The 20,093-nt window shown below is 47.9% G+C and overlaps 2 protein-coding genes across 6 annotated transcripts; both read left to right on the top strand.

Moving 5' to 3' along the window:
• The first annotated feature begins 4,355 nt into the window (after nt 1-4,355).
• On the top strand, nt 4,356-9,964 carry LOC136001362 (cytochrome P450 2J2-like). Its single transcript, XM_065655609.1, has 10 exons — nt 4,356-4,403; nt 4,767-5,069; nt 5,566-5,728; nt 5,881-6,030; nt 6,616-6,776; nt 7,193-7,369; nt 7,631-7,766; nt 8,001-8,188; nt 8,683-8,821; nt 9,470-9,964. The coding sequence occupies exons 2-10, from the start codon at nt 4,881-4,883 to the stop codon at nt 9,643-9,645; spliced, it is 1,479 nt and encodes a 492-aa protein (XP_065511681.1). The 5' UTR covers nt 4,356-4,403; nt 4,767-4,880; the 3' UTR covers nt 9,646-9,964.
• Nucleotides 9,965-14,640: 4,676 nt separating this feature from the next.
• LOC136001360 (cytochrome P450 2J2-like) lies at nt 14,641-20,093 on the top strand. Of its 5 annotated transcripts, none has more exons than XM_065655607.1 (10): nt 14,650-14,829; nt 15,187-15,490; nt 16,068-16,230; nt 16,383-16,532; nt 16,619-16,779; nt 17,145-17,321; nt 17,583-17,718; nt 17,952-18,139; nt 18,643-18,781; nt 19,539-20,093. In XM_065655607.1, the coding sequence occupies exons 2-10, from the start codon at nt 15,302-15,304 to the stop codon at nt 19,712-19,714; spliced, it is 1,479 nt and encodes a 492-aa protein (XP_065511679.1). In that variant the 5' UTR covers nt 14,650-14,829; nt 15,187-15,301; the 3' UTR covers nt 19,715-20,093. The 5 variants fall into 5 exon arrangements, with proteins under 5 accessions (XP_065511676.1, XP_065511679.1, XP_065511678.1 ...); XM_065655606.1 differs by having other exon boundaries at nt 16,341-16,532; XM_065655604.1 differs by lacking the exon at nt 19,539-20,093 and having other exon boundaries at nt 14,641-14,692; nt 16,341-16,532; nt 18,643-19,017.

The raw sequence follows: 20,093 nt of genomic DNA, 5'->3' as shown, positions 1-20,093 counted from the left end.
AAAAGACTTGGCCATTGTCCTCACAGGGAAGATCCGTTGTCATGGATGCTGTAAATGAGCCCTTGGCTGCTCCCCGGGTGGTGGTAACAACCACCTGGCTCCAGGGAGAGGCTGGGCGCTTTGTTGGTTTCTTTTAGAGCCATTGCGAAATCATTTTTTTTATAAGCGGACATCTCAGTCTGTATCACATGGGAAATGTGATCAGCCTGGCATCTGCCTGGGCACTTCTAGGCTTGCGATAGGACACTGTAAATCCATGAGAGGCTTGGGCCTTTCCTGCTTCCATGATGCATGGCCACGCTTCCCAGTGGCAGGAGAATGAGCAACACTTAGAGACTGCAGTGTTCAGGCTGTGGCCGGGAGTTGTGGAAGAGCACTACCAGCCTTTGCTTAATAATATTCATAGAACTCATTGCTAACCAGTCTTAATTTTTTTCTCCTTGACTAGTAATCCATTAAAAAAGTCACTCAAATACATGTTATTCAAAAGCATGAATAAATCCTTACCAAGACATTTTTCTCATGAGATGTTGTGCGAAGTGAAGACCATCACAGGCCATTTCCAGCACTGGCTGCGGCCTTCAGCCCTGCCCCATGTTTTAGACAGGGGGCTGCGAGCCCACCCGGGCAGAGGCAGACGCACAGCACCCGACCCATGTCCCTGCAGCGTTGCTCTCCAATAGCAGAAAGGTTGGCACTGTGACAGCAAAGGCAATTCCTACAGAACTGATGAAAATCACTGACCCTGACAGGACAAGCAAACTAGCAGGGAAACCATCAAAGCCTGTGGCCGGGTCCAGGTGTGCCACAACAACAACACTGTGACACCCACATGGAGCACAGTGCTCTCCACTCTGACAGACCCCTTTATAAATCATCTGTACTTGTAGCTATAGAAGTCATAGGTCCTGCCTCTTAGAACCTGCTAAATCCTCCCTGTTTACCTGCCCGGCATCACCGAGTGGCTGGTGTGCCCGGGGGGCAGAGGGGTGAGCTCCAGCAGCACACAGTGCACAGCTGAGCCTGCTGCACTCAACAGCCTTGTGAAGAAAAGGGTCCCTGGGAAAATACCAGCAGCAAATTTCGATCATTTTAAACCATCACATGCAAGGTGGAACAGTCCCAGGATTCACAACCGATGGTTCACACCAGTAAATGCATTGACTCAGTAACAGTTGCACCGTGGGACCCCGGCAAGGCCCCTGGGCATGGGGAGCTGCAGCTCCTGGCAGCGGGACCGGGGACGGCTGCGGGAACCCACGGCACAGCACAGCCCCCATGAATTCTCAGCATAGATTTGACATGACAAGTGAGGGATTTCTGAGAGAAATCATTTCATACCTGCAGTTTTCTTCTTGCACTTGTTCCAGCCGCAGCTGTGCATGAAAATACTTCTGGGCCACTGCAGTATTTGGATCATCAAGAGAGTCATCTAATTGCTCTGGCCTGTCCTTCATAATCCCATTTTCTGACACCAAGCTGTTTCTTTCATCCTGGAGGGCAGCCACCTGGTGCAGAAAAACCAGCGTCAACGTTGTCAGAGCTGTCCAGCTGGGAAGAACCGAAGCAAGACAGCTGTACATCACCAGATTAGTTTATGAATAGGGTTGAGTGTATAGAAATTTTCAAATGTGATTTCCATAAGTATGCTTAAGCATACAGATACTTTAGTGTATGAGCACGATGGAGCAGGCAAAGGAAAAGTCCCTGTAGAAACAGACAAATTTTTGGACCTGAAACCACAGTAAAGGCAGACAATGTGATGTGGAGAGAAACTGGCGCTTTCATTCAAAAGGATACCATGGACACCATACAAAAAACTACGGATTGGTGCAAAGGTGCTCTCCATCTTGCTGGTGCTTCACAATCAGCAGCAGGATGGCGCTGGGCAGCACACTAACACAGCACTGCCGTGCGCTCAGCACGGAATGGTCGCGCAAGAAGCGGTTTCAGGCGCCATAAGCCAGTAAGCACACAGGCAAAAGAAAAAACCTCAGCAGCTTCATACAGAGCATGCATTTCTTGCAACTATCAAACCAGTTTCATATTGGAACTGTTCACAGTTTAAGCAAATGCAAATACAACACTGCATTGAAACAGTAAGTGTCGTTAAGAGCTATAAAATGGGAAAGGATTAAGACGACTGAACTTTTAAAGATTTTTCTAGTGAAAGCTGTTGCATTAGTTTTAACATCCTGTCAAACAGAAGAGCATGTAGCGTGTTAGTTAACAGGCATTTAAACAGGGACAGTCTGCCTTTTGGGTTATCTTTTCCTGAATCCTACAGAAAACCTACCTTGCTTATACTCTTGGAAATCATTGAGGAAGACTGAGACCTTACAAGTGAATTTATTAAGAATTACTTTCATTCAGCAGTGCCAGTCAATATTAGGGCTTCTAATAAATAAATGAAAGAAAACACAAAAAAACAGAAAAAAATCATGGTGACATGATTAGATTAACATCAGATATAGTCTAGACTATGCAATATGAAAAAACAGTCAGGTTGTGATCATAATTTACAAATTTAGCTGTCAAAGAAATGTAAGAAAAAAGCCCAGTATTTAATTTACTACTTCATTAGGTGTCCTGTGAGTTCACTCCTTTTTTCAGCTGTGGAAGGACCCGTTATTTCCATGCTCATGACCTACAAAAGTGAGGCCAAAGGAAAAGGTGAAATTGGAAGTTAAACATCTGTCTCCTGAGCACCAGTTGTATTTAGCGCCACTGTTAACTTGATGAGGGCGCAATTACACATCACATTTCCTTCAATAAAGGCAGTGTCTGGTGTTTGCCTCCCTCCACACTCTGCTTCAGGGTCCTTAAGCTCGAAGAGGTGAGTGACGGTCGAGCTGTGAGCTGATCACTGCGACGATCCAACTCAGGACGAATTAAGATTGCAGAGAGAGCACAGCATGGCAAGAAAAGAATTGGAGGATCAGAGAATCATTTGGTTTGGAAGGGACCTTCAAAGTCATCCAGTCCAACCCCTGCCATGAGGAGGGACATCCTCACCCAGCTCAGGTTGCTCGGAGCCCCATCCAGCCTGCCCTGGGATGTCTCCAGGGATGGGGCATCCACCACCTCTCTGGGTAACCTGTGCCAGTATTTTGTCACTCTCATTGTAAAAAAATTATTTTTCATGTCCAGCCTGAATCCCTCCCCTTTGAGTTTAAAACTATTACTCCTTCTCCTATCACAACAGGCCCTGCTAAAAATTCTGACCCATCTTTTTTATTGGCCTCTTGTAGGTACAGAAAGGCCACAACAAGGTCTCCCCTGAGCCTTCTCGTCTCCAAGCGGAACAACCCCAAATGTCTCACTCAGCCTGTCCTCCCAGCAGAGCTGTTCCAGCCCTCTGATCATTTCTGGGGCTCCTCTGGCCCCTCTCCAACAGGTCCATGTCTGTCCTGTGCTGAGGACCCCAGAGCTGGACACAGGACTCCAGGTGGGGTCTCACCAGCGCAGAGCAGAGGGGCAGGATCACCTCCCTCCATCTGCTGCCCACGCTCTTTCTGATGCAGCCCTTTTGTTCTGGAAAAAAACACAAGTTTTGAAAGCCAATTAACTGCTGGTTAACTGACCACTTGTACAAGAGAAAGCAAGAGCAATACGTTAAAAGTTCTTGGGATAGACAACAAATACGAGAGAACTAATTAATTCTAATAACATAAGAAAAAAGAAATGCTTCCAAATGCAGTTGTTCCGCAAGCCTTCAAAGAGCTCCTCAGAAGTCCAAGGAAGTTCTACTCCTGGGCTGGCCAGAGAGCCCCAGTCCTGGCAATACAGAAGGGCTCAGCACCCGATATTACAACTATGTCCAGATGAGACCAGGAAGGATAAGATGATCTGGCACATTTTTCTATACCATACCTATTATGCAACTGTGATCAAGCTCCATGCAAAATTGAGCAATCTTTTTTCCTCAAAATTCAGCACCCTACTATGGCTGCTGTACTCATCCTGCATGAGAAACGCCAAACTATAATCGTTCCCGTGTCCAGGAGGATTTGTAACTTATCTCCCAGCTCCCAAGTGAGTATCGGAAAACCTACACCAGGGCTGCTGAATCTGTTGCGTGGTGTAGAAAAGGCAGGTCCAGGTTGCTCTGCGTGCACTTGTCTACACAGACCAGGAAATGACTGTGCTTGGAAACGGCTGCAGACCCTGGACAGCTGTTTATTTCCTCCCCACAAGAAGACGATGCAACAAAATTGAAAGTCATGAGTCAGATGGATTGTGAAAGGTTTGCGCAACCTTATCTCGGATAGGTTTGCTGACCTGGGCCTTGGTCTATGACTGTTTGTCCTAGCGAACAAACTTTTGCAAACAAGGAAAGGGAGAGGAGCTCAGAGCAGCTGGAGCCTCGCCTGCACCGTGAAGCTGACGCTGGGACACGGGCGGTGAGAGAACAACGGGGAGAAGGGAGCAGGGCTTGTGACAAGCCGTGGGCTCGTGGGAACGGCACAGCGAGGCTGCCGGAAGGTTTTAATCCCGGCCCCACAAAGCTCCTTTCTGTCCTTTACACAAGGACGTGGATCCCTGGGGTTTTATAAAGCAGTGGTGGGAGGTGGAAATAAGAGTGCGGGATATCTTGCTGTGTGTTTGCTTTCTTTTCAAAGAGATCAGAGGAAAGGCTGGAGTTTAATCTAGAAGGGGTTTAATCAAATTGTCCTTATGAAACCTGGGAATGCAGGAGTCTGGACGTGGATCCCAGTCCAGGTCAGCAAAAGCTGCTCCACACTGTCTTGTGTCTGTGCCCACAGCTGTGCCAGCACGTTGCCCATCTGCCCCCGTCCCTGGGGTTCCGCGGTGCCCGTGAGCTCGACCTGCCCTGACCTGCCGCAGGACACGTCCCTGCACAGCCCCACCATCCAGCCATGCTGCGTTTCCTCTGGGAGAGCATCTCCGTCCAGGTGCTCCTCGTCTTCCTCGTTGTTTTCCTGCTCGTTGCTGACTACATGAAGCACAGAAAGCCCAAGAGCTTCCCTCCACGCCCCTTCTATCTCCCCATCGTGGGGCACATGTACCTGATGAACTTCAGCAATCCCATGATGCCAGTACAGAAGGTAAGGGGGTGGTGGGCACTGTGGGCAAGGGGAGGGAGGGGGTTGTGTCTCTGCCACCTTTTCAGCATGGGAAGGGGGTTAAGCCGAACCCCATGGCCCAGGAGGACTCGCAGGAGCGATCCTTTGGGCAAAAGGCACAGCCTGGCACCACGGGTGTTGTCACAGCTATAGGTGCCCCATAGGTCTGACTGGGCGCTGGAAGGGTATTTGAGAAAGGAGTGAAACAAAAGCTGGAAAAACATAGGACTGAAAGATCAAACTGGCAGAGTTTTGCGTGATTTATTGCCAATAAAGTCCAACTCCTCGTCTGTGATTTGGGAAAAGAGGAAAGAAAAAAGACCATAGAGACAAGCAGACACTTGCGCAAACACCCTGTCTCCCCTGTTGCTCTCAGCTTCCCCTGTTTTCACTTGTGTGTCCTGCCAGGCCATCCCTGTCATGACAGACATACTAATTGCAAATGCAACACCTTGTAATTTTTTGCTCACCCTCCCAGCTTATTGAAAAATATGGTGGCATCTTCAGCATGGACGTGGGCAGTGAATCATTTGTGATCGTTAACGGGCTGCGGATGGTTAAGGAAGTTCTTGTAAACCAAGGGGAAAACTTCCTGGGTCGCCCTAAAATGCCTCTTGCTGGGGAGCTCTTCAGCAACAGGGGTGAGTTCTCCCTCAGGACACAGATCTCAGCCATAAAATCAAAGCAGTGACCCTGTAGAGGTCCAACATGGCTGGACATAAGGCAGAGCCCTGAAGCTTTTTCTCCTCGGTGGAGGGATCTGCCTTGGCTCACAGTGTCGTGTCTCTGGCAGGACTGCTCTCTTCCAACGGGCACTTGTGGAAGCAGCAGAGGAGGTTCACCTTGTCCACCCTCCGAAACTTCGGCTTGGGGAAGAGGAGCCTGGAGGAGCGCATCCAGGAGGAGTGCCGGTACCTCGTGGATGCCTTTGGGGATGAGCAGGGTAAGTGCCACAGCCCTCATAAGCTGTGATGAATGCAGAAACCAGTATGGCGCATTATAATATCACTCATGAGGCACTGCATGCTGAAAAATGCCTCACCTTGCAAGTGATGCTAGCACCCTGCCAGCATCCCAGCTCCCTTTTACAGGTGATTTTCCCTCAGACTGACAGGTGAAGGCAGCTGGGTAATCCCAAAGTGTTATTCATAGCCCACCTTCAGCCTACTGCGCTCTTGGAGATCTCCAGAACGTCCCATATGTGTGTCAGCACCAATGTTTCCAATGAATTCACATGATGTCTGCTCTTCTGCAGACCTGGCTTTCCAACGTAAACAAACTTCTGCATAGTCTGACTGAACTGGGACCAAGGGTGGGATGTTTGCTGCACACTGGGGCTGCCCAGCCAAGCTTGGCCAGATCCTGGGGTGGTGAGGAGTCCTGGGAACGCAGTGATCCAGGAGGGTGCCCATCAGGGCCCATTCATTTCACTCCTATTTGTTGGATAGTTTACCTCTGACAACTCTGTTTTCTTGTTCTTTTCTGGCAAGACTCAAAGAAAATTGATCATTCCCTTTGCCTTCTGCAGGGGATCCTTTTGACCCTCACTTTAAAATCAATAACGCCGTTTCAAACATCATCTGCTCCGTCACCTTTGGTAATCGTTTTGAATACCAGGATGAGGACTTCCAAAAATTGCTGCGGCTGATAGACGAGACCCTTACCCTCAACGGGGCCATCATGAGCCAGGTACAGCCTCCTGCCCCCAACATGGACAGTGTGCGCTCTGCAGTGCCATAGTTTCTCCTGTTGAGTCAAACTCAACACCTGTAGTGTTTTCAGCACCATACTTTGTCGTCATTCGCTATGCCCATAATTTCTTTCTGCCCTTTTTTTCCAGCTGTGCAATGCTCTTGTCTTTCTCTCTCACCCAACATCACCTTTCCTGCCCATTAACTGCCAACCTGCCTGCTGTAATGCCAGGTAGTGCGTGAGTCTCTCTGTGACAGGAATACCAATCCCTTGTCATGCTCTCCTGGAGTAGAACTATTTCCATCAACACCAGCAGTTCACTCAGCTAGGCCCTGTAGGCTCCTCAGGTTTTGATAACAGAAAGTCTATTTTCATCCTTTATTCAATTTGCCTCTCTCCTTTTCCCTCCAAAGCTGTACAATGCTTTCCCATCCATAATAAAGTTCTTCCCTGGAGCCCACCAAACCATTTTTAGAAACACAAGGTTGATGAGAAGTTTTGTGAAAGAGAGGATCGACAAACACAAGGAGGACTGGAACCCCTCGGAGAGCCGGGACTTCATCGACTGCTACCTGCAGGAGATAGCCAAGGTCAGCACCGCACAGCAAACCCCTCTGCAGCAGGGCACAGAAATCCAGAGGGATGAGAAATGAGCCCAAATTCTCCATCTGAGCTGCCTCTGTGGCCAGTTATGAGCTTAGGATGGGCATCAGGTTCAGGGCACCCATCAAGAGGATGGAGGTGCAGGGGGCCAGCAGCTTCTGCCAAAATCCCTGGGGTTGACGTTGACTAAGCATGGTCTCAGGGCAGCCCTCGCCGTTCATGCAGCACTAACACTTCTTTTTGTGAAGGACAATGGCGAAGGCGTCTTCCAGGAGGAAAACCTCATGGCATGTGCAGTCGACTTGTTCTTAGCTGGGACCGAGACCACTTCAACAACCATCCGCTGGGCTCTGCTGTATATGGCCATGCATCCAGAAATTCAAGGTACAATCAGTAAACTATGAGCGCTTTTTCATGCTTTTAGCCCTCGCAGCTTTGTAAGACACTCTTTTTTTGTGAGAGAGAAATGTTAAATCTCCTTGTACTCACACAAAAAATCAGTGGAAACAGTGGCATGTGTCCCAGGTCAGTCACATAGCAGCCATCCTGTGTTGTTTCAGGGTGTCTTTGTTGGTTTTTTTCTTTCTACTTTGTCTGATCCCTGCTGTTTCCCACCAGCCCGTGTGCAAGCAGAGATCGACACAGTCATCGGGCAGGTGCGGCAGCCAGCCCTGGACGACAGGAGCAACATGCCCTACACCAACGCCGTCATCCACGAAGTGCAGAGGAAAGGCAACATCATCCCTTTTGGCGTCCCAAGAATGACGGTGAAGGACACAGTCGTGGATGGTTTCTGCATACCAAAGGTAACCCCACTGCTGATCCATGAGGCTTTAGCAAGAGACTCCCTGTTCCCCAGGAACATTTAACTGGGCCAGGTCCATCCTGTGCAGACAGGAGTAGAGACAGTGCGACTCTGCCCCAGCCACCGTTCACTCCCATTGAACGTGTATTTTTGCCATCCAAACAATGTTCTCCAGCACACTGAGTGGTGCAGAGCGCTGGGAGTGACACCCCCACTGCACACACCATTGAGGCACAGATCCCATCTCACAGCTTTTACAGGAACTTGAGCCCAAGACTAGAGCAGATAAAACTGATGCTGACCAGGGAAGAAAGTGGGTCTATAATCTTTGTGGCTCTGAACAGAGAAGAACTAGGAACTGCGTGGAGTTTTGGTCAAAATGATTGCAGTGGAATTTTACTATGGATGTTCTCATGGAGAGGAGACTTGAAAATAAAAGTGCTCTTCCTGCTCTCAATGAAAAAGTGCAGGTTATTTTTCTTTTTCTCCTCTTAGGGCACTGGTGTGATTGCAAATTTAACCTCTGTGATGTTTGACAAGAATGAGTGGGAAAACCCGGACACTTTTAACCCTGGGCATTTCCTGAAGGATGGTCAGTTCTGGAGAAGAGAGTCTTTTGTACCATTTGCTATAGGTAAGATTTGCTGGATTTTAATCCTTTGCTGCTGAGGCAGTGAGATGTGGAAAAAAGTGATGGAAAGGGCAGATGTTGGCCCCACCCTGGGAGGTGCTGCTCAAGTAGTGCTCACACAGACACCCCGTAAAAAAGCCAGTGACCCTGGAAACACCTTCACCAAGCAGAGCAATGCCCTGGGCTCCTGCTCCCACATGGCTGAGGTCACTACAGGCTTCACTGTTGCCATCATAGGAGATCCAGCCAACGGCTTCCCCAAGGACATTCCTTTTACCACCCCTGTTTCCTGTACCAGCATCATAGACCTTGTCTGTCCCCTCTCTTTGGTGTAGCTCACACCAACCAATTCTCCCAGCATGGCCATTTCCAGACTGTGCGTGTCAGCACAGCTTATCCAAGCAAGGGAGGATTCAATGCCTGTACATATGGTTATACACACGTGCCCTCAAAAGTCTTGCAATTCGGGTGCAGTGCGTGCTGTAACGCCAGTGCTGTATTGGAGAGCTCAGTTTGGATGAAAAGCTCCTCATGGAAAGGGGGTAATGTGCCTGGGTCGTGGTGCTAAGGGAAGGCAGAGGCTGTTTTGGCAGCAAAAGCAGCTGGGCAGCCAGCGCAGGCTGAGGATGCCATGGGTGACTGTCTCCGCAGGGAAGCGCTCCTGCCCGGGTGAGCTGCTGGCCCGCACTGAGCTCTTCCTCTTCTTCACGGCTCTGCTCCAGAAATTCACCTTCCAGGCACCCCCGGACACCACGCTCAACCTCCAGTTCACAGTGGGCATCACATGGGGCCCAAAGCCCTACAAGATCTGTGCTGTGCCTCGGTAAGGAAGCCTTGGCCTCCGTCCTCACAGGGAAGATCCTTTGTCAGGGGTGCTGTAAATGAACCCTCGGCTGCTCTCCTGGGCAGCGGTAACAACCACCTGGCTCCAGGGAGAGGCTGGGCGCTTTGTTGGTTTCTTTTCAAGCCATTTCAAAATCATTTATTTTACTTCGCACTCTGTATCACATAGTAAAGGTGATCAGCCTGGGATCTGCCTGGGCACTTTTAGGCTTGCAATAGGGCACAGTAAATGTAGGAGGGGCTTGGGTCTTTCATACTTTAAGTACTAATTTCCAACATCTTTAGATTCTGTTATCCTTGAATTGTGACCATTTTAAAAAAACAAACCAAAAAAAGTCATTCCAACATACCTCTTGCACATGTATCAATAAATCCTTACCAAAACACTTTTGTCATGAAGCATTCTGTGTAGTGAAGACGACCACAGGCCATTTCCAGCACTGGGTGTAGCTTTCATCCCTGCCCTATGTTTCGGGAAGGGGGCAGGGGACTGTGAGCCCACCCGGGCAGAGGCAGACACACAGCACCCGACCCATGTCCCTGTGGCATCGCTCTCCGGTAGCAGAGAGGTTGGCACTGTAACAGGAAAGGCAGTTCCTACAGAACTGATGAAAATCACTGACCCTGACAGGACATGCAAACTAGCAGGGAAGCCATCAAAGCCTGTGGCCGGGTCCTGGCATCTCACAACAACAACAACACTGTGACACCCACATGGAGCACAGTGCTCTCCACTCTGGCAGACCCCTCAATAAGTCATCTGTACTTTCTGAGCGAAGGCATTTCATACCTGCAGTTTTCTTCTTGCACTTGTTCCAGCTGTAGCTGTGCATGAAAATACTTTGTCACTGCAGTATTTGGATCATCAAGAGAGTCATCTGATTGCTCTGGCCTGTCCTTCATAATCCCATTTTCTGACACCAACCTGGTTTTCTCATCCTGGAGGGCAGCCACCTGCTGCAGAAAAAACAGCATCAACATTGTCAGACCTGCCCAACTGGGAAGAACTGAAGCAAGAGAGCTGTACGTCACCAAATTAGTTGAGTGTCTAGAAATTTTAGAATGTAATTTACACAAGCATAGAGATGCTTTAGTATATGATAGTTGGGAAAGGAAACAGACAAATTTTTGTAGCTGAAACTATGATAAAGGTAGACAACGTGATATGGAGAATAACTGGCGCTCACAGCTTGAGCAAATGAGAATACAACACTCCATTGGAACAGTAAGGGCCACTAACAGCCACAAAATGGGAAAGGATTAAGAGGACAGAACCTTTAAAGGTTTTCTAGTGAAAGTTGTTGTGTTAATTTTAGCATCCTGTCAAACATAAGAGCATGTAGCATGTGTTAGTTAACTGGCATTTAAACAGGGATGACATGCTTTTTGGCTTATGTTTTCCTGAATCCTGCAGAAAAGCTACCGTATACTCTTGGAAATCATCAAGGAAGACTGAGACCTTACAAGTGAATTTACTAACAAGTAGTTTAGCTGAGAAACATCAGTCAATATTATGGCTTCAAATAAAATTTTAAAATACAAAAACAAGCAAGAAGCTCACCACATATATCATGGTGACATTATTAAATTAAACATCAGATCATCAGATATAACTGTTCAAGAAATGTTCTTATCCCTAGGTTTCCTGTAGCATATTGTCAGACATCTGTGCGTAAAAAAATCATTTTAGTGAAAAAAATAAAGTGAAAGGTACAGCAAAGAACCTGTCCAGACTGGGTACCTCTCAAGGGGAGGGACCCCAAGACAAAAGAGGCTTACACTTTTACTCCCTCACAATCTATATACCCACTTTTCATGCATCCTTCACGTGCTGTCCTTTCAGTCCAGTGGTAATTGTGGATCTCGGGGCTTCTCTGTTTCTTACTGGATAACATCACAGTATGCAGCCTGGAATTCCAGCAGGCCTGGCCACTCACACTAAGTTTGGCTACTTATGCTAAAACAGATTACTAAAACAAAAAAAATAGAGCTAGAAGAATAGACTACACTTTAAAAGTTAGTTTGATTTAATTTTTTCTGCAACAGTCCTCCCTTTGTTTTTATTAAGCATCCCTGCTTAAAATGTCAAATAGAACTTATGAAGCCTCTCATGGTGTTTAATTATCACCCATAATCTGACATAGAATGCTATTACAAGTAACAAGCATAATACAACCACAGCCAACAGGATTGCCACTGGATGAAGTACCAGATTAAATATTTCCGTAGCTGTTGGTGACCATCAAAGAAGGGTTTCCCACCAACGTTGTTCTCCATCCTTATTTACCCTTTCTGTGACACAATGTATTTCTTCCACATCATGATGGACAGCTATTAGAGGTTTTTCTCAATGTAATTCCTCCTGAAGGAGTGAGTTATTAGGGTTTTTTTTCCATTGTTTCAGACATTATCTAACAGTTGATACAAATCACCATGATTTAATAGCTACCTTAATAAAGTAAGATTCATTCTGATGGGGGAACACAGTAGATCTGTAGCTAAGGTATAATTGGACTGTAGCAGCTAACAGGAGCTGAATAATTGAAATCACAACCTGTTATGTTAGTAGAGTTACAAACACAAGTGTTGGAGTGATTATTTGTTTCTACAGTGAAGTAATCTATGAGTATGAAATTACAAAGGATTCTCCTACATGCACAACCCTTTCCATTACATATTAGTACAGTTCTTGGAGCCTCCTCAGGGTGTATTTCAAAGTGACAAATACTTTGTTCAGCGTCAAGATAAATGTCTTGGGCTTTTATGGTGTTACTCTCACAAATAAATGTCTGCTGTTCTCATATCACACATGCATCAACGTCAACAGTCTGCAATTTGTTATTGTTGTATTGGGCTCATACTCTCTGTTCTAACGGATAAAGTACAGTCCCATTGTGATTTAATCCCAATGCAATGATCAGATAGATGGTATATAGCGATGCATTGTGTATTGTTGTCATCAAACCACCTAGCTACTGTAATTACATATTTCTTTGGCAGTATGGGTTTTCCCCCAATTGTCCGTATTCTGTCATTATTTTGTTTTGCTTCCCACTATTCCTACTGCTCTCTTTCTTCTGCCGAACAGTCTTTCTCATACGTGTTTTTTGGGTCAGTTAAATCTGCCCAATTGCTCTATCGTTGTATCTGCAGCTGTACATTCCTTCAAGGGTCACTGGGCTGCTGCCTTTGCAGCTGTATCAGCTAATGCATTCCCTTCACTGATTTCATGGTGTCCTTTGTATGGGCCAGACAGTGAAACACAACAGTTTGGGAAGTTGGACTGATGGCATATTTCTTCACGATTTGATAATTTCCTTCCTGAGGATAGGAAGAATCTTCATTCTTTCCACAACATACCTGTTGCATGGCATACCCTGAAGGCATACTGAGAGTCCACACAGATGTTGACCTGTTTTCCTGGATGTGCTGCATGTGCCAGGGCCACCAGCTCTGCACCTTGTGCACTCATCCTTGATGGGAGAGGTTCAGCCTCTGTTACTAGTCCTTGGCTGACTAATGCGATTCCAGTCCGTCATCGTCCGTGCTGGTAGTAGGATGAACCATCTATAAATAGAAGCAGATCTGGGTTATGTAAAGGGACATGGGTTAAATCTGTTAATGGTTTACGTGAAATGAGTATCACCTGCTCACATTGCTGGTGCTCTTCTCCATCATCAGGTAAGGGCATTAAGGTTGCTGGATTCAGAGTATTGCAGCTTTTCAAAATTACATTATCCGCCATCAGAAGGATTAGTTCATACTGGTGTGGCCATTGTGGAGATAACACTTGGGTTGCATACTGTTTCAGCAGTGTTTCCACTTCATGCCCGACATGAACTGTTACCAGGTATCCTAAAATGAGGGGATGACTTCTTTTGAATATTGTAGCTGCTGCTGCTACTGATTTGATACAGGTTGGCCATCCTGCTGCAACTGGATCTAATTGAGCAGAAAAGTATGTGCCTGGTCTCTGGTGAGGTCCTGATTTTGGTGTTACTACCCCGCTGTCTGTCCCTTTATGTTCATGCACATACAAGTTGAAGGTGTTTGTATAATCTGGGATCGCAAGGGTGGGAGCAGAAGCCAGAGTATGTTTTATTGCTCTAAAGGCTTTCTTCCTCTGAAGATGCCCAGACAACACAGATGTCCTTAACTCATCTGTTAGAGGGCTTCATACATGGAACCCAGATGTCACACACCGAGCCTCTCTTGGGCCAGCAAAGACCCTGCCCAATGTCTGTCTCCAGCCCTCAGTGCCAGTGTGTGTTTGGGGAAGGGGCACTCAATGCACTGCAGCCAAAGACCTTTCCCATACTTGGAACCCCAGATTTTTCTCTGAATACACCTATGTTTAATCTAAAGTAGACAGCGTTAACAAAAGTATACGCAAAAGACCTGTAGATTATTTACAGAAATGAAGTTATGCACTTTAGGAAGAGTTCCAAACATTGTTCTGGCAAAACCCTGGAGGCTGAAAGTCAATTAACTGGTGGTTTAGTTACCTGACTAAGTTAAAAGTTCTTGGGCAAGTCCTCAATTATGATAGAACTAATTAATACTACCAACTTAATTAAAAAAACGAATTAAAATGCTTTCAAATTCAGTTGCTCCCCAAGCCTCCAAGAGGCTCCTCATAAGCCTAAGAAGTTCTACTTCTGGGCTGGCCAGAACCTCAGTCTTGCAAACATGGAAGGGCAATTGTCAGCAAGTGGCAAAATTCAGCTTTATTTATTTTTTTTAAATGCAAAATTCAGCACCCCTTAATGGCTACTGTACTCAGCCTGCATGAGAAACAGCAAAGAATAATCGTTACTACATCCAGGAGGATAAAACCTACACCAGGGCTGCTGAATCTGTTGTGTGGTGTAGAAAAGGCAGGAGCAGGTTGCTCTGCATGCACTTGTCTGCACAGACCAGGAAATGACGCTGCTTGGAAACGGCTGCAGACCCTGGACGGATGTTTACTTCCTCCCTACATGAACCGCATGCACCGAAACTGAAAGTCGTGAGTCAGATGGGTTGTGAAAGGTTTGCGCAACCTTATCTCAGCTCTCTTCCCTGACCTGGGGCTGGATCTGGGCCTATTTATACAAGAAAACGAACCTCTACAAACGAGGACATCGCAAGGAGCTGAGAACAGCTGAAGCCTCTCCGGCACACAGAAGGCAACACTGGGCATGGGCGGTGATAGAACCATGGGGAGGAGAGAGCGGGGCTTCTGACAAGTTGTGGGCTCATGGGAATGGCACGGCAGACGGCTGAAAGGTTTTAATCCCAGCCCCACAAAGCTCCTTTCTGTCCTTTAGACAAGGACATGGATCACTGGGGTTTTGTAAAGCAGCAGTGGGAGGTGGGAGGGGGAAAGAAGAGCACGGGATGTTTTTGGTTTGTGTTTGCTTTTTTTTTTAATGACGTCAGAGCAAATGCTAAGTTTAATCTGAAAGGGGTTTAATCAAACTGTCTTTACTGAAACCCGGGAAAGCAGGAGTCTTAACCACACTGTCTTGTGTCTGTGCCCACAGCTGTGCCAGCACGTTGCCCATCTGCCCCTGTCCCTGGGGTTCCGTGGTGCCCTGTGAGCTCGACCTGCCCTGACCTGCCACAGGACACGTCCCTGCACAGCCCCACCATCCAGCCATGCTGCGTTTCCTCTGGGAGAGCATCTCCGTCCAGGTGCTCCTCGTCTTCCTCGTTGTTTTCCTGCTCGTTGCTGACTACATGAAGCACAGAAAGCCCAAGAGCTTCCCTCCACACCCCTTCTATCTCCCAATTGTGGGGCACATGTACCTGATGAACTTCAGCAATCCCTTGATGACAGTACAGAAGGTAAGGGGATGTTCGGCACTATAGGGAAGGGGATGCAGGGGGTTGTGTCTCTGCCACCTTTGCAGCGTGGGGAGGGGGTTAAGCCGAATCCCATGGCCCAGGAGGACTCGCAGGAGCTCACCCTGGGGCGGGCAGGACATTTGCCCTCAGTCGGCAGCAATGTGGATGAAGTTTGCCCGGGCATGAAGAAGGGGACAATTGCGGAGCGATCCTTTGGGCAAAAGGCACAGCCTTACACCACAGGTGCTGTCACAGCTGTATGTGCCCCATAGGTCTGACCGGGCACTGGAAGGATATTTAGAAAGGGAGAGAAACAAAAGCTAGAAAAACACAGGACTGAAAGATCAAACTGGCAGAGTTTTGTGTGATTTATGGCCAGTAAACTGCAACTCCTCATCTGTGATCTGAGAAAAGAGGGAAAAAAGACCATATACAGACAAGCAGATGCTTGTGCAAACACCCTGTCTCACCCTCTCAGCTTCCCTTATTTTCACTTACGTCCTATGGCAGGCCAACCCTACCCTGACAGACACCCTAACTGCAAATGTAACTCAAATTTATTTGATGCCCTTCCCAGCTTAATGAAAAATATGGAGACATCTTCGGCTTGGAGATGGGCACGGCATCGTTTGTGTTTGTTAATGGGCTGCAGATGATTAAGGAAGTTCTTGTAAACCAAGGGGAAAACTTCCTGGATCGCCCTGAAATGGCCCTTTACAAGGAGCTCTTCAGCAAGAGGGGTGAGTTCTCCCTCAGGTCACAGATCTCAGCTGTAAGGTCAAATCACTGACCCTGCAGAGGTCCGACATGGCTGGACATAAGGCAGAGCCCTGAAGCTTTTTCTCCTCAGTGGAAGGATCTGCCTTGGCTCACAGTGTCCTGTCTCTGGCAGGACTGCTCTCTTCCAACGGGCACTTGTGGAAGCAGCAGAGGAGATTCACCTTGTCCACCCTCCGAAACTTCGGCTTGGGGAAGAGGAGCCTGGAGGAGCGCATCCAGGAGGAGTGCCGGTACCTCGTGGATGCCTTTGGGGATGAGCAGGGTAAGTGCCACAGGGCTCTGACAACTGTGTTTTCTTGTTCTTTTCTGGTAAGACTCAAAATTGATCGTTCCCTTTGCCTTCTGCAGGGCATCCTTTCGACCCTCACTTTAAAATCAATAATGCGGTTTCAAACATCATCTGCTCTGTCACCTTCGGTGATCGTTTTGACTACCATGATGAGGACTTCCAAAAATTGCTGCGGCTGATAGATGAGAGCATTACCAAAAGCGGGGCCATCATGAGCCAGGTACAGCCTCCTGCTGCCAACATGGACAGTGTGGACTTTTGCAGTGCTATAGCTTTTCCTCTGGAGTCAGCCGCATACCTGTAGCTTTTTCATCACCAAACTTGGTTGTCATTTGCTATTCCCATAATTTCTTTCTGCCCTTCTTTCCAGCTGTGCAATGCTCTTGTCATTCTCTCTCACCAAACATCACCTTTCCTGCCCATTAACAGGAATACCAATCCGTTGTCATGCTCTCCTTGAGTTCCACTGTTTCCACCAACTCCGGCAATTTAGTGAGTGTGGCACTGCAGGCTCCTCAGGTTTTAACAAATGAAGAGTCTTTTCCGTCCTTTATTCAATTTGCCTTTCAACTCTTCTGTCCAAAGCTGTACAACTCCTTCCCATCTATACTTAAGTTCATTCCTGGATCACATCAAACCGTTATTAAAAACTGGAGGTTGATGAGAAGTTTTGTGAAAGAGAGGATCGACAAACACAAGGAGGACTGGAACCCCTCAGAGAGCCGGGACTTCATCGACTGCTACCTGCAGGAGATAGCCAAGGTCAGCACCGCACAGCAAACCCCTCTGCAGCAGGGCTTAGAAATCCAGAGGGATCAGAAATGAGCCCAAATTCTCCATCTGAGCTGCCTCTGTGGCCAGTTATGAGCTTAGGATGGGCATCAGGTTCAGGGCACCCATCAAGAGGATGGAGGTGCAGGGGGCCAGCAGCTTCTGCCAAAATCCCTGGGGTTGATGTGGACTAAGCCTGGTGTCAGGGCAGCCCTCGCTGTTTGTGCAGCACTAACACATCTTTTTGTGAAGGACAAGGGTGATGGTGCCTTCCAGGAGGAAAACCTCGTGGCATGTTCACTTGACTTGTTCTTAGCTGGGACTGAGACCACTTCAACAACCATCCGCTGGGGTCTGCTGTTTATGGCCATGTATCCGGAAATTCAAGGTACTCTTACAAAAAGGTCAACACTTCTCCTTGCTTTTAGCCCTCACAAATTTGTGAGACAGTTTCTTTTTGAGTGAGAAATTGGTAATCTCCCTGCACTCACATAAAGAAGTATCCCCGGTCAGTTCTTGGGGGATCCACACTGCAACAACCCCATGTTGTACTACAGGTTGGTTTTTTGTTTTGTTTTTTTTTCCCTTGTACCTTGTCTGATCCCTGCTGTTTCCCACCAGCCCGTGTGCAAGCAGAGATCGACACAGTCATCGGGCAGGCGCGGCAGCCAGCCCTGGACGACAGGAGCAACATGCCCTATACCAACGCCGTCATCCACGAAGTGCAGAGGAAAGGCAACATTGCCCCATTTATCTTGCCAAGACTGACAATGAAGGACACGGTCGTGGATGGTTTCTACATACCAAAGGTAACCCCACTGCTGAGCAATGAGGCTTTAGCAAGAGACTCCCCGTTCCCCAGGCACGTTTCACTGGGCCAGGTCCATCCTGTGCAGACAGGAGTAGAGACAGAGCGACTCTGCCCTGGCCACCGTTCACTCCCATTGAACATGTATTTTTGCCACCCAAACAATGTTCTCCAGCACACTGAGTGGTGCAGAGCGCTGGGGGTGACACCCCCACTGCACACACCATTGAGGCACAGATCTCATCTCACAGCTTTTACAGGAACTTGGGCCCAAGACTACAGCAGATAAAAGTGATGCTGATGAGGGAAAAATGTGGGTCTATAATCATTGCACCTCTGGCCACACAAGAAGTAGGAAATCCGACCATGCAGGGGTGTTGGACAAATGATTGCAGCAGAATTTGAATATGGATGTTCTCCATGTAGAATAGACTCGAAAATTAAATGCCTTACCTGCTCTCAGTGACAGAGAAAGTGCATTTTACATTCTTTTTATCCTCTTAGGGCACTGGTGTGATCGCAAATTTAACCTCTGTGATGTTTGACAAGAATGAATGGGAAACCCCTGACACTTTTAACCCCGGGCATTTCCTGAAGGATGGTCAGTTCTGGAAAGGAGAGTCTTTTGTACCATTTTCTATAGGTAAGATTTCCTGGAAGTTGTTCTTCTGTGCTGTTGTACTGGGACGGGGCTTCTCACAGCACAGTGGGGACACAAAGGAAAATACTGATGGAAAGGGCAGATGTTGGCCCCACCCTGGGAAGTGCTGCTCAAGCAGTGCTCACACAGCCACCCCAAAGCACCACAACCACACTTTGAGCTCTTTCTTGTCCCACTTCACCTCCACAAGAGAGATGTGGATGAATAACAGACCATAAAAGTGCCAGAGACCCTGGAAACACCTTCCCCAAGGCAGAGCATTGCCCTGGGCTCCTGCTCCCACATGGCTGAGGTCACTACAGGCTTCACTGTTGCCATCACAGGGGACCCAGCCAACAGCTTCTCCAGGGACATTCGTTTTAGCAGCCCTCTTTCCCGTACCAGCATCACAGACCTTGTCTGTCCCCTCTCTTTGGCATAGCTCAAAACAACCAGTTCTCTCAGCATGGCCATGTACAGACTGTGTGTGTCAGCACAGCTTATCCAAGCAGGGGAGGATTCAATGCCTGTACATACAGTTATACACATGTGCGCCCATAAGTCCTGCAACTGAGCACGCAGCCCGTGCTGTAACGCTAATGCCATTATTGGGGAGCTCAGTACGGATGCAAAACTCATCCTGGAAAGGGGGTAATGTGCCTGGGCCATGGTGCTAAGGGAAGGCAGAGGCTGTTTTGGCAGCAAAAGCAGCTGGGCAGCCAGCGCAGGCTGAGGATGCCATGGGTGACTGTCTCCGCAGGGAAGCGCTCCTGCCCGGGTGAGCTGCTGGCCCGCACCGAGCTCTTCCTCTTCTTCACGGCTCTGCTCCAGAAATTCACCTTCCAGGCGCCCCCAGACGCCACACTCAATCTACAGTTCAAGATGAGCATCACGCTGAGCCCGAAGCCCTACAAGATCTGCGCTGTGCCTCGCTAGGGAAGCCTTGGCCTCTGTCCTCACAGGGAAGATCCTTTGTCAGGGATGCTGTAAATGAGCCCTTGGCTGCTCTCCTGAGCAGCGGTAACGACCACCTGGCTCCAGGGTGAGGCTGGGCACTTTGTTGGTTTCTTTCCAAGCAATTGCAAAACGATTTATTTTACAAACAGACTTCGCACTCTGTATCACATGGGAAAAGTGATCAGCCTGGGATCTGCCTGGGCACTTTTAGGCTTGTGTTAGGGCACTGTAAATGAAGGAGGGGCTGGGCCTTTCCTACTTTTAAGTACTAATTACCAATGTTTTTTGATTTTGTTATCTTTGACTAGTAATCCAGTAAAAAGAAGTCACTCGAACATAACTGTTTCATGTGCATCAA

This window comes from Caloenas nicobarica, chromosome Z (genome assembly GCF_036013445.1).
Source record: "Caloenas nicobarica isolate bCalNic1 chromosome Z, bCalNic1.hap1, whole genome shotgun sequence".
NCBI classification, from domain to species: Eukaryota; Metazoa; Chordata; class Aves; order Columbiformes; family Columbidae; genus Caloenas; species Caloenas nicobarica.
Note: the sequence above shows the minus strand (reverse complement) of the source record. Positions and strands in the feature narration are given on the sequence as shown.

Bases quoted from the DNA above. Each gene is read 5' to 3' on its own strand.
- LOC136001360 (XM_065655604.1), top strand. From the start codon at position 15,302: ATGCTGCGTTTCCTCTGGGAGAGCATCTCCGTCCAGGTGCTCCTCGTC. The intron at 16,231-16,340 runs GTGAGTTCTCCC...TTTTCTCCTCAG, and splicing joins GGAGCTCTTCAGCAAGAGGG to TGGAAGGATCTGCCTTGGCT. The intron at 18,140-18,642 runs GTAACCCCACTG...TTATCCTCTTAG, and splicing joins ATGGTTTCTACATACCAAAG to GGCACTGGTGTGATCGCAAA.
- LOC136001362 (XM_065655609.1), top strand. From the start codon at position 4,881: ATGCTGCGTTTCCTCTGGGAGAGCATCTCCGTCCAGGTGCTCCTCGTC. The intron at 6,031-6,615 runs GTAAGTGCCACA...TGCCTTCTGCAG, and splicing joins TGCCTTTGGGGATGAGCAGG to GGGATCCTTTTGACCCTCAC. The intron at 7,767-8,000 runs GTACAATCAGTA...GTTTCCCACCAG, and splicing joins CATGCATCCAGAAATTCAAG to CCCGTGTGCAAGCAGAGATC.